General features: G+C 38.3%; 1 protein-coding gene across 4 annotated transcripts in view; it reads right to left on the reverse strand.

Annotated features, from left to right (window-relative positions):
• The window catches only part of rufy3 (RUN and FYVE domain containing 3), a 21817-nt gene extending 9810 nt beyond the window's left edge, over window positions 1-12007 (reverse strand). The window contains exons 1-9 of one of the 4 annotated variants that reach the window (XM_010780291.1): window positions 11428-12007; window positions 6863-7036; window positions 5398-5515; window positions 4493-4594; window positions 3774-3897; window positions 2866-2930; window positions 2459-2524; window positions 2312-2381; window positions 2137-2226 (exon numbers count right to left, since the gene is read on the reverse strand). In XM_010780291.1, coding sequence (XP_010778593.1) covers window positions 2137-2226; window positions 2312-2381; window positions 2459-2524; window positions 2866-2930; window positions 3774-3897; window positions 4493-4594; window positions 5398-5515; window positions 6863-7036; window positions 11428-11683 — 1065 coding nt within the window. In that variant the 5' untranslated portion in view covers window positions 11684-12007. Of the gene's footprint in view, window positions 1-2136; window positions 2227-2311; window positions 2382-2458; window positions 2525-2865; window positions 2931-3773; window positions 3898-4492; window positions 4595-5397; window positions 5516-6862; window positions 7037-8776; window positions 9478-11427 lie in introns of those variants that run through there. The other 3 variants (XM_010780292.1, XM_010780293.1, XM_010780294.1) reach the window with 3 other exon arrangements.
• Window positions 12008-12740: the final 733 nt, after the last annotated feature.

The following is a 12740-nucleotide window of genomic DNA, read 5'->3' on the forward strand; positions in this document are numbered from 1 at the left end:
TTTTCTTTAAATTGAAGTTAAAGGCATCAATCTGGTGCACACATTAAGAGATTTATGGATACAGCTCTCAACACTCAACACATATGAAACAGAACTGTATATATTTCAATACTCCAAAAAACATTAGAATATTCTCACAACCAATAACACATCATTGATATACTCCTCTCTCCTATCTTTATCCTAGTCTGCATTCTTTCTTTTTATTTATGCATATTTTACTTATCACTCCCCTTTCAAACTGTGTTTTTAATTTTTTACTGACATTGGAATTATTTTGTAACTTATTTTGAACAACTATATTAAATAGATGGAAATATTTGTTTAGACCAAACCGTTTGAGACCCACTGAGATAACTTAGACTAAAGTTTACAATATAATCACTCAGCGAGTCCTTAACCTCCCTGAGCTGATGTTATCTCAGCCTCTCAGTCCGAAAGGAGAGGACTCTCCCTCTCCTTATTGTTGAAACAGCTTCTAATCTCCGTTAGCTCCGAGCTAGCACCAGATGCTAACAACAACCCCCTTAACTCTCTCTGTCTCTCTGTCTCTCTGTCTCTCTCTGTCTCTCTCTCTCAAAAATGCGCTCCTGCCACACACACAGACGCTCCCCCGTGACGATGACCACTTGTGTAAATTTTTTTTTAAAAACACATTTGAAAAGTGGGGGGGACACAAACGGGTTTTTGAAAAGTGGGGGGGACATGTCCCCAGTGGAAATTACGCCCATGAGTGTATATAATGAGGAGAAGATTTTTATCTTTAAATTGAAGTTAAATGCATCAATCTGGTGCACTTTGAGAGCAAAATTAAGAGATTTATGGATACAGCTCTCAACACTCATATGAAACAGAACTGTATATGTATCAATAATACAAAAACCATTAGAATATGCTCACAACCAATAACACATCATTGATATACTCCTCTCTCCTATCTTAAACTGATCTAGTCTGCATTCTTTCTTTTTATTTATGCATATTTTACTAATCACTCCCCTTTCAAACTGTGTTTTTTTTTTTTTTTTACTGACATTGGAATGATTTCTTAACTTATTTTGAACAACTATATTAAATAGATGAATATTTTTTTATAGTTTTTTATTCTCTCTCTCTCTGAAAAGTGAGGGGGGGGGGACACAAACGGTAATTTGAAAAATGGGGGGACATGTCCCCCCTGTCCCCAGTGGAAACTACGCCCATGTGTGAATGTATATTGCAGAAATATGTACAGTTAAAGGCGATCCTGAGATACCTTTGAGATTTGAGTGTGATTTAACTCAGCTACCAATCACCACCATTCAAAACAGCGGCTGAGCAATATGGTAAAAACAAATACTTCCTATATCAACTACCACAGTGTGACAAATATTGGATAAATCATGTATATGTCCTTAATACAGAGGGCTTGTAATAATCAATAATATGCACTCGTTTGTCTCCATTAGTAAAGGATACAATCCTAATAAAAGTATATTTAAATATATGCTAAAATTGAGATATCTTTCTAACATATTAAAAGAGGAATCCTTGAACCCTAATTTGTTTTTAGTAATCTGGGTTACATTTAGTGAAATCTAGTCAAACTAATTGTGACATTTAAAAAGAAGCATCATGAGATTTATTAGGAAAACAAGAATGACCTTAATACCATAGGATAGGAAACTACATATTATATAACTGATAAACATATTGCACATCATTTATTGTGTAAAAGTAACTATGTCTTTAATTAATAATATCGTTTTTCAACATGGCTTGGTTGAATACTTTATTCTAACTGTTCTAATAATTCAGAGGTTGTTAATTACTCAAAATCAATCAAATCATTTAAAATGAATATTGTGAGTGAAATCGTTGGTTTATTCAGTATGTGGCTGTGTAATGAGTGGGCACATTATCCCTTAAAATATCTCTTAAGTTCTACTGTTATTTGTTTATTGTATTGTTTTACTTTATTCTAACACTTAAAATAATCATCGCATTGTAAACCTCTAGTCTCTGGTCACCCTACTACAAACATATTTTTGAGTTCTGGATTGCATTTGAGGTATAAATGATTGAGTATGGATAAAATGATCATACTGTAGTGTTTTGTCTCCATTTTCCAAACAATTAAATGTGTGATGTGCTCACCTTCCTGGACTCCAGCTGATATGAGCTCTCCTCCTTCACTTTCTCCACATCTTCTTGTAAAGTGATGATCCTGTTATTTGCCACGGCGAGCTGAAGAGACAAAAGTCAAGTAACCGTTCTGTAAACAACAACAATCCAACCGCTGTGTTTTAGCTCAGCTGTGAACGACTCTCACCTCTTCTGTTAGCTTCGTGTTAGACTTCTCCAGAGCGTCCACCTTGGCCTGGAGGTTATTTACTGATGCACTGTAAACACAGGAAACATCACGTCAGTCTGGAGCTCAACACGCCGCTGGAGAAGGTGAAGAGGGGCTCTGACAAACCTTAAATGTCTGTTCAGCTCCTCCACATAATTCTTCTGGTCGAGAATCGCTGTGATCTGACCGTCACTGAAGAAGCAGGAATGATTTTTTTAGTCAGTTTTCATTGAACCATGCAAAAACGTGTATTTAAGTGTTCAAGAAAAAAATCTTTTTAAGTTGTAAGAAGTTCAGATTTTTCCTGTCCTAACATTTAAATAAATAGACAAATGTAGTCAGACAAAGTAAAAGATTAAGTGACAACATTAAGACATTTGAAAAGCGCTTAGGATGTTTTGTAGACCAAATAATAAAATCGGGAAAATAATTGGCATATGAATCAATAAATGCTTTAGATAGATACTACAGAAATTAAACAACTACATATTTTGATAGCTGAATTGATTTTGAAGTAAGAAAAGAGAACTCACCCTTCTGCACTCTTACTACTGTGTCCTCCATCTTTGAGGTACATTGAAAAATCAATCACCCCGACCTGCAGAAGTAATTCAGTAAGAAGAAGAGGATCAATGACAACTGAAAGCACACTGCAGCTCTAATGCAATAAATGCAAGAATAACACGAGTGCTTCTGGAAGAGCTTTACTAATGTGTCTACTTTGATGCATGTCCACATACACTTTTGTCCTGGTTTAGATGCATTCAGGTTATCTAAATATTTCAGGAGTCAATTAACAAAAACTTTGTTAGTGGAGAGGTTTCACTCTGTCCTACTTTGAGTAACACTTGTTTACGAAAGTGATGGCAAGCTGCCTATCCTCCCAATAACTCTGTCTTTATTCCCACATTGCCAGTTGATGAAGATTAAAGACATTTACTTGATGATTTCTGGAATAGAAGTCTTGACATTGGATGAATGCAGGTTTATTATGGGGACAAATTAAGAGACAAAGTGATTCAGAGCCCTTTAAATACATTTTGGAGATTTTTTTTGTTTTTAAAGAATTCAAATGTTTTCAGGGGAAAACGCTTGAAGTGTTCCGTTTCGTATGTTTAAACAAATGAAGCATTATGTTATCCTAACATTTGGTGAATTGAGCCAAAATCTACACTTAGAAAAACTGTTAATTCAATGCCTACATAAATACCCTACAAAGTTGTAACAAAAATGTGAAAGGCAAGGGATTCAACTAAAGTGTTCTTGCTCACTGCTGCCGACATGCTTATTCAGAGTATTTTTAGCCTACACAAACACGATGCAGCATTTTCTGTTATCTGAGAGATACATTAGACGTTAGGTCCCTGCCTTCATGTAACCACAAGTCAAAATGTCCCTGTGTTATAGCAGCTCTGAATGTTGGTGGACATGGAGGCGTTACCTGAGAGTCCAGGTCCTCTCCCTTCATACACAGATTAGCATCAATGACATTTAGTCCAACGAGCAGCCCAGCGATGACAGCTCCTTCCTCCTCCATCATCAAGGCATTCGCTTCATAAAATTCACTATAAAGTAGTAGTGAGAAATACTGTCACTGACAAGAAAACTGCTTAATGTTCCAGCAGTTTTACATTCGTTTGGTTGTTACAGAGCTTATTTTCTGCGATACTTCAAAATCCAATGGGAAAATATTGTGAATTATGTAGAGGGAAGCAATGCGATGCTATCTTCCAGGCCAAGAAAAAAGACATCATCCCCGTACCACTTTTGAGGGTCTAATGAAAGACTCTATAGAGTGGTGCAGGCCTGAGTCCTTAAACCGGGAAACGAGTTAGCATTTTAGCACTTCCGGGTTCCCTTGACTTGAAAAATCCCATTGCTTTTTGTCGGGGAACCCTTGGGATGCTACATTCTGGGTCGGGATACAAAAATACGTCAATGCACCACTCTACTCATGCTGCATTATGGGGAATGTAGGATCCAGTGTTTTTGGTGCTTGGACCAGTAGAAGGGAGACAAAGACTTATTTACCACAAACAGGGAAGGTATGTGCAAGTTGCTTTCATTAGGTGATTAAAGCAGAAAACTATTTCATTTATTGTTCTTACTTCTAAACAGTTATTCCAGGTGCCAGTGGGCCTCACAGTGTATGAGACTCACCTGAGCAGGTCCTTTCTGTTGATGATGGTCTTCATGTAGTCAGAGAGTTTCTTCTGCATCAAGGCCAATCGCAACCAGGCACGCCCTCGTCCTAGAGGAGTCCTGTAACCAAACACAGGAGACTTCAATTAAAAAACTCTTCAATAAACAACTGTCCAAGCAGCTTCAAATGGGCACCTGGGTTCGTTTTTTGCAAAAAAAGCGCCATGATAATTTCAACAAAGTCTAATAATCTAGTTGCCAGCTTAGTGAACCCGGAAATGTTTAGTAGAAACATAGAAACTGCCTGATGCTAACTTGAATATGTTGGGCAATTAGCACAATTAGCATTAATTAGCATTGTAGCCTATGTTGACAATAGTAAAAAAAACTGGCTTGGCCCATTCGGATAATTTTGGTGTGGTTTTGGGAGTTATTGAGGATGCTGAATCCATTTCTGACATTTTCAGGATAAACAATTGCATTTTTACCAGAACGTGGCCTATTTGTACTACCATGAATAGTGTTGCGACCATTGGTTTAGAGAGCACAAAATGAAAAGTGATTGCCTCTACTGTGGATAGGGGTGGGCGATATTGAAAAATATATTATCACGATATTTTCTCAAGCAGTATAACGATAGACGATATATATCACGATATTTTTTCATGACGGTTATTATGGTTATTTTTCAAGTTACTTAACAGAAAGTACAATTATGTTTTTTTCTGACTATAGCTGCCATTTTGTATCCCGAAAATGTCAGAAATGGACTCAGCATCGACAATAACCCCCAAATCCCGTACTATACATTTCAGACATTAAACTTTGGTGCACTCAACATTTCAGGGTTCACAACAGGACTCGGAGCCTAAGTTATGACAAATCAGTCTGCCCTCTTTAGGTAATTGATGTATTGAACTCACTTGAGGCCAGGCAGGTCTTTTACACTGGCAGTGATTTCTCCTGCCTCGGGGGTCAACTTCTCCACCAGCTCCAACGCCCCCCAGAATGACTTGTTCTGCCCCAGGAAAGTCTTCTTGGCTGAGGAGGGAGGCAGTGATTGGTAAGCCTTTGTTTTTGAGGAATTTGGGTCACTGAGTCATCATACTCAGCAACAGAAACGAACTTGGAATAATCTTTGAACTGAAGTGTACAAAGATGACTACAATATAGTACAATACAGAGCATTCAATTAGCACAAATTTCGTTCTTACCACTTATATATCCCTCATTTGGTTGGTTTGAATATATATTTGCTGATTAAAGTACTTTTCATATGATGATAATACAGATGTAGATTGGATGGAAAAAAGATGTTCAGTAAAGAGTATTTTAATGAATATTGATTAAGGGAAATCGAACAATATGGAAGATAAAAGTTATTTCAAGAGACTTAAACTCCATGTCTATGGAGCTCGGTATACATGCAGGGGGTATTAAGGTAAGTAGATTGTTAATATTTCTTTACAACTACACAGATTGTATATTTCTATGTATTCCGGTAGTGAACATAGAGACATTTTGTATGCAAAATATTTTATACAGTAACCACAGAGGGCAAGATCTTACATTTCCATACAGCTTAATTCAATTAAATAGTTTTAAAATATATTTAAGAGCAATCTTAAGCAAATGTTTTCCACTTTTTCAAAATGCTTAAGGTTGATTCTAGACTAAAAGGAGAAAAGGTTTTAAGAAGTATATGTTACCAATTACTTAGAGATTTTACAATGTAACATCAGTAAAAACAATTCATAAAATCCTACCATGTCTTAGCAGTTTTTAGACTTTTCAGAGATGAATTCTAACACCAATAAGGCCTTATCTTGAATTGAATTAATTCATTTAAGACTTTGTAATGCTCCTCAAGAACCTTGTTTACAGACTAAGAGACGTTAAGGGTGTTTTCACATAGTCTTTTTTTAAACAAAAATATTTTTGGGTATCTAATGTCAACTCATTAGAAAGGAGACACCTTTCTCTTCCTGGTCCACTTCAGCTCTGTTTCTATTCACATTTTAGTTGTTTTGGAGCTCTTCAAATGTTTAGTTGAAAACAATTAAGATGGAGTGTTAACCAACAAAATATTTTAAAAGTAATATGAATCCTGTACTATCGATATCACTTTTAAAATATTTTTTTGGAAACACCTTTTCCAAACATTTATCAACATTAGCTCTTTACATTTGACATCCCATATAAGGAATTGTAAACACATGGTTTTCAAACATCAGTAAATGTTGTGTTGCACATCAAAAGTATTGAAATGACTCCAAAAAAAATAATTGCAGTACGTTTGCCTTTATGTTAACTAATACATGAGGAAAAAGTTTTCTGTGTGTTATAGACTTTTGCTGTCATACAATGTTTGAAGTGTGCTGTACATACTTTTCAAGCCATGTTTCAGACAGTGCTCCATGACCACAAAGAACTGCTGAAGAGGCGCATAGTCGGAGTCCAGCGTGCGTCCGAGGTTCAGAGCAGACTCGATCAGGCCCTTGATGCTGAGTTTGGCCATGTTCATCAGGTTAAGCCTTTCAATCGCAATGGGATCCTTGGGATCTAACAGAGAAGAACCAATAGGGAGAAGGAGGTCATAAGTCATGACACAGACTCAGCAGGAGGTACATTTAGTAAGATCCAATGTTTTCCAGGAAGTGTTGCAGTGTGAATAGGGCAGTACATGATGGTGACAATACAAAAAGACCTTTTCCTGGAAAGTTGGAAAAGATTGAAACTTAAAACTGACCTGATGCATTACCCTTAATACAATTATTAATATAAACATTAAACGATGAATAGCTTTGAAAAAGAGAATGGCGCTGACAATAACCAGAGACTTTTAGTAAAAGAGTTATACAGGGTTGTGCTCTCCTTTGGCATTTGTTTACATTTAATGAAACATCAAGACATTTGATCTGTAGTTTGCATTTGCATTGACTTGAGTTGTATAGCATGAAAGTATTGACTTCCAAGACAAAATGATTTAAACTAAGGATCGGACTATGTGGGACTTTATCGTGAAACATCTGTCGTGGTGAATTGCCATTATTTGGGCTATGTTATTCAGGACACATAAAAGTTGGTATGTTGTTGCAAAAACGGTGTAAATATGACCCACAAGTATCATTTGAATATCTCAGATTAGATTTGAAAAGCTTTTACTCTTTTAATAAATAAAAATGATCAGCTTGAATGAAATGACTCTGCAGTTCTAGATTTTCAGATACACATGGAAAATTAAATATCAAGCATCCCTGATAATAAACGCATTGATCAGACTTTAACATAAGAGAGTGGTGCTGATACATTTGGTTTTACAGTGGCCGCCGGACAGAACAAATGTATCTGTTGTCTGACATTTCCTCTGACATGTCATGGCAGTAGAGGAGTTTGAAGTGCTGCAGTGTCAGACTTGCTAACCAGCTGGAAAAACAGTGTGAGCTGCCTCCTTCCTCGGGAAAACAGTGACCTGCTTGCTCTGTGCTGAGAGAAGGCGTGGCCAGAGAGGAGGAAGAGGAAGCCTTTGCTGTGCAGCAGATACTCTGCTCCAATCCAGTTAAACCATGAAACCATAACAAAAACGTCCACATACATTACGCAAAACGGAGCTGCAACAATAAGTCGATAAAGAGAAACATTATCACCAACTATTCTATATTCAGTGATCTATATCCAATATGGAGATTTCTTTTTTTCTCTGTTTTATATCACATTGAACTTAAAGTCTTTGGGTTCAAGACTAACATTAAAAGATATCACCTTGGAGTGCAAGAAACTGGGATGGACATTATTATTTTATAGACGAATGGATTAATAAAGATAATGATATAGAGACTAATTGATAATGAAAAGAACAGCTTGTTTATGTCTGGATTCAGTTGCATCCTGTTTTGCTAAGTATCAGTGAGGGTAATAAACATCAACAAGGCGCAAACCTATTCCTGATGTATGTTATAGTAAGATTAATGAAAGCAGAGACCAAATATTACCCATCATTGCTGTCTATTTGATTTGCTGCAATCTAATTTAATCAAACGTCAAAACAAGTGGCACTTCCTGGTTGTTTTGCTGCCCGGCCCCGTGTTATTTACAGGCGGCGTCATCCTGCTGTGTTGCTCTCAGACTCTCTCATCAAACCCTGAAATCCATGGTGACACAGCTCAAACGGGACACATTAGCACAGTTCACTAGATTCAACGTGTTGCGTCTGGGGACCTTGTGCAACCACCACGCCCAAAACAGAGATCCCACTGTGCCCTGCAGCCCTCCTCAGGACCGTCAGCTAATCTGTCACATTACCTTCATGGGCCGGCTCTGGATCTGGCGTCAGAGAGATGTCGTTGAGCTCTCGAAGGCAGAGCCACTCGCCGTCCACAGACACGCGAAAGTTGCACAGATAAATGGTCTCTCGGGCGGCCTGGGTGATCTTGTCGTTGTTGGGAGTGGGGGTTTCGCTCTGAGGCGTCAGATCAGACATGATGACTCAGCTGATGCAAAACCAACACCACCGAGGGGGAAAAAAGGTGCTTTTGTTCGAAAAACAAGTCCCAGCAAATAACAGGTCAGAGGCAAGAGGAAATGAGAGAGGATGACGAAAGCATCAAAGCAAGGAGCAGAAAAAGGCCAAAGACAAGGAAGGCCTCTAGCAGCTCTCAGCAGGTGTCTGAAAGGGTGCTGCTTTCTTTTCCTCCTCTTTAAGCCTGCATCCTCCTCCCCTCCTGCTTACAACTGAGTGGAATACGCGGCTGTGTTGAGAGAGGCTGCCCTTCCCTCTCCTCCTCCACCTCCTCCTCCACCTCTTGTTAGCCCTTTTGTACAGACTGGGGGATTTAAAATGCAAGAGAGCACAGTGTCGAAAATCACAACCCTCCTCCGGTCAGCTTAGCACCGGTTCACTGTGATTGGACTGCCTGTGCACCGCAGTGAATACACTGGGTGGGTGTCGACCAAGATGGCTGACAGCAGTACTGGGTACAGCAGCACATTGTCACGTGAGCAGATGGTGCATGCGTAAAAAAAAAAAGGGGGGAGGGGGTCCCTAGAGTAGTCAATGTCTAATGATGCAGCATTGAGGACTCATCTGTCTCTCAGGCATCAACAGTGTCCCCTGAGCTGGGTTAGAGGCAGGTTATTTGATCTTATGATTATTGAACGGGCTGCAGCAGGACAGCCAAAGCAGTGAGCAAATATAAGGCCAATCATACGGAAACATTTTTCATCATGTGATGTCTGTCTTAGAAAGTCAGAAATAAAGGCTTGTATTTCTGTACAGTTTCCACCTGCCAGGTGCAGGTTGGTCTAATTAAAAGGCTAAGTATTGATGAAAAGTGAAAATGAAGGGGATGATGTTTGTGTTATAGAGAGGATGGGAAAGATAAACGGATGTTGTAAACCGCTTATTATATAAATGCTTAAAAATCATTGTATAAAAAAGTATTTTTATGGCTTATAATATCTGAACAGCAGGTTCAGATTTGTTTTCTTACTTGGCACGATGGCAGGTCATTGACATTTTTAAATGGACACTCAATGTTTTTGTGTCCCACTATTTCAATCTATGCAGAATACTTTAGAATTGGAACACCACTGTGTCAATGGTCATTGGATAGAATAAATAAGCAATAATAAATTTTACTTTCATTTGTGTTTAAAAAAAACAACGTTTTACATACACAACGTTGCTGATAAGTTACCTGGAATTTACACAGCATTAACCTAACACTTTATTTGGCAAATGGCAGGTGGCTTTGTTATTGGCTGGTTTAGGAAGAAGTTGTCTATTCTGAAAAATTGATCTTTCATAAAATAATATATTTTGTATGTTGGCCAATTACTTAGCAAAGTATCAAACTCACTCCAAGTACAATACATAATGCCAAAAGGACAACATTAGAAAATAGCAAAGGAATAGGCAAAAATAAAAGACTTAGATTTGTTTCTTAGAGTCGACTTAGAAGAAGCAGTCCCAGTTTTATTCATATTGCAGTATTTCATTTCATATTGCAATATTTAGGGCAGTCTTGACTTAAGAGAAACTTAGTTGACCAACTACATTTTGACTAGTGGTAATAGTTTATTATTCAATCTATCATTTAATTTAATTGATAAATGTGCAAAACTGAGTTTCAACTAAAAGAATAATGCAAAATCACCAACTTATATCTAATGTTTACAACATATGTGCACATAAAACCCTTTGAGGTTAGTCATTCAGCATTAAAAATGACTAATTGAGTAAAGAAAATCTCAGTCAACTAAGTCTAAAACAACCAATTAGTCGACTAATCCTCTTGAATGGTGAGGCCTTAACAATATGATGGTACAACGCTGACAGTTATCAACACAAACAGACAGGATGCTCACATAATTTCCCTCCTTACAAATGAGTGTCTCACCTAGATAGACAATAATGTTATGATGATGCAACATTAAACGTTAGTCTATCATGATGTGTTTTCTGTTCCTGGCATAATATGTTATTGGGTGAGGTGAATTGTGGGAGATTTATCACAGACAGCTAGCGAATGTGTGACCAATCCACCGTTAAATGTAAACCCTATCAGCCAGTGGCGTTGAGAAGCGATTAACCAAGTCAGACAAAACAGACTTGACGCACAGGACGTTCCACAGAGGATCACATGCAACCGGATGAGGTTTACAGCAGCTATGTTTACTAATTGATACACCACTAAGCTGTCCTTTTGAAAACACATTTGAGGATGAATTTAACTGACAAGACAGTTTGTATTATGTATCATCTCCCTAACACTAGCTGTTATCAGTTTTATAAATCAAACGGAGGTAGTAAGTAGTTTATTTAGGGGCAGTCAAAAGTTAGCTAACAACCCTCACAAGCTAGCAAAGCTAACAGCAGGTACAGTTGTTAATGCTAGTACATTGCGGAGGCTACTGTTAACTAGCTGGACTATTTAAAGTTCGTAAACACTTACTTCTGCGCTTTGACTCGATTCTCTCAATCCTGAAGTCATACTTTCGAAGCGGGGAGGGTGACAGCGACTCAGCCTTTCCAAATATCAAGTTAGAGGAGTTCGACGCCTCCTTGAAGTATATCACCGAAGTCGGAGAGAGGGTCTCATCTGGACTTTCAACGTGTCCGTTTTCATCCGAGGAATTTTGTCTCACAGAACTTTCCTCTGAAAATGACTGCAGAGGTGGATGTCCCGGGGACACATCCCGCTCAGCCATCCTCTCTCCAGTTAGATTCCCTTCATGTGACCAGGGAGTGTGCTGTCGGTCAGCGGTCAGCCTGCTAGCAGCAATTAGTGGCCATGCACCTCCGTGTTTAGCAAAGCAAAACAATCGATAGGTCGGTTAGTTTACTCCTTTTCCCTAGGAATCACAACGCCTTTCGTCCTGTCCTCCACAACCTCCACCTGACCCGGAAATAGCTTTGCGTTAGCATTTTTGTTCAAATCTGTTGCTAATTTCGCGAGAGTTTGCGCGCTGTGTCAGCATTCCAGCAATTCGTTCACATGACCAGAGATTGTTCATATGAGGGGAGATACGTCACTAGCAGTATACCCAGGACTGAAGGCCTGGAAGCTCCCACGATTCATTGCGACATCGGCCGGAGCTCTTGTGCCTCTTATATTTCTGAGACTCTTTGATGAAGTTCTTGTTTTCTGTGTTAAAAGGACACAGACATTACCTTAACGAAAACAATTGTTATGATACAAGGTACAATTGTCATGAATGAGTGCGTATTTATAATAGCAACAATGTCAGATGTATACATTTGGTTTTGTGACCAGACGCTCCTGTCTCATGTAATACCCCAAATAGACACTAGAAGGAGATACATTACAAATATGACTCGGGTGGCAGGAGCATAGACTGTAAAGGGCAGGAGTTTCTATCTCAATATACATTTTTTTGGACCAGCTGCATCTGCCAGGTCAGACATTTGTAACATTTTAGACCAATTTCAAATAAAAGGCCAAACATGTTACAACTTTGGAAATGTTTTTCCAGTTTTTATGCATAACTTAATTTATTTAGTTATCAAGAATATCGCATTTAAGATGTTGCCAGATTCGCTCGAATGCTAGGAAATGGCCCCACAGTGTCTCCGGTGTTAACGAGAATGACATGAGACAGACTTTTAATTTAAGCCCAGTAAATCAATGTCACACTCTAGTCTAGACAACAGAGCAGGGACGTGCACAGGCATTTTGGGGGGCGGGTGCTCAAGTGAGAAAAAGGGCACTTCCCATAATAATTTAATTAAAAAAAAGTTAAACAA

The sequence above is a fragment of the Notothenia coriiceps genome, unplaced genomic scaffold (assembly GCF_000735185.1).
Source record: "Notothenia coriiceps isolate Sejong01 unplaced genomic scaffold, NC01 NC01_scaffold00021557, whole genome shotgun sequence".
NCBI lineage: Eukaryota > Metazoa > Chordata > Actinopteri > Perciformes > Nototheniidae > Notothenia > Notothenia coriiceps.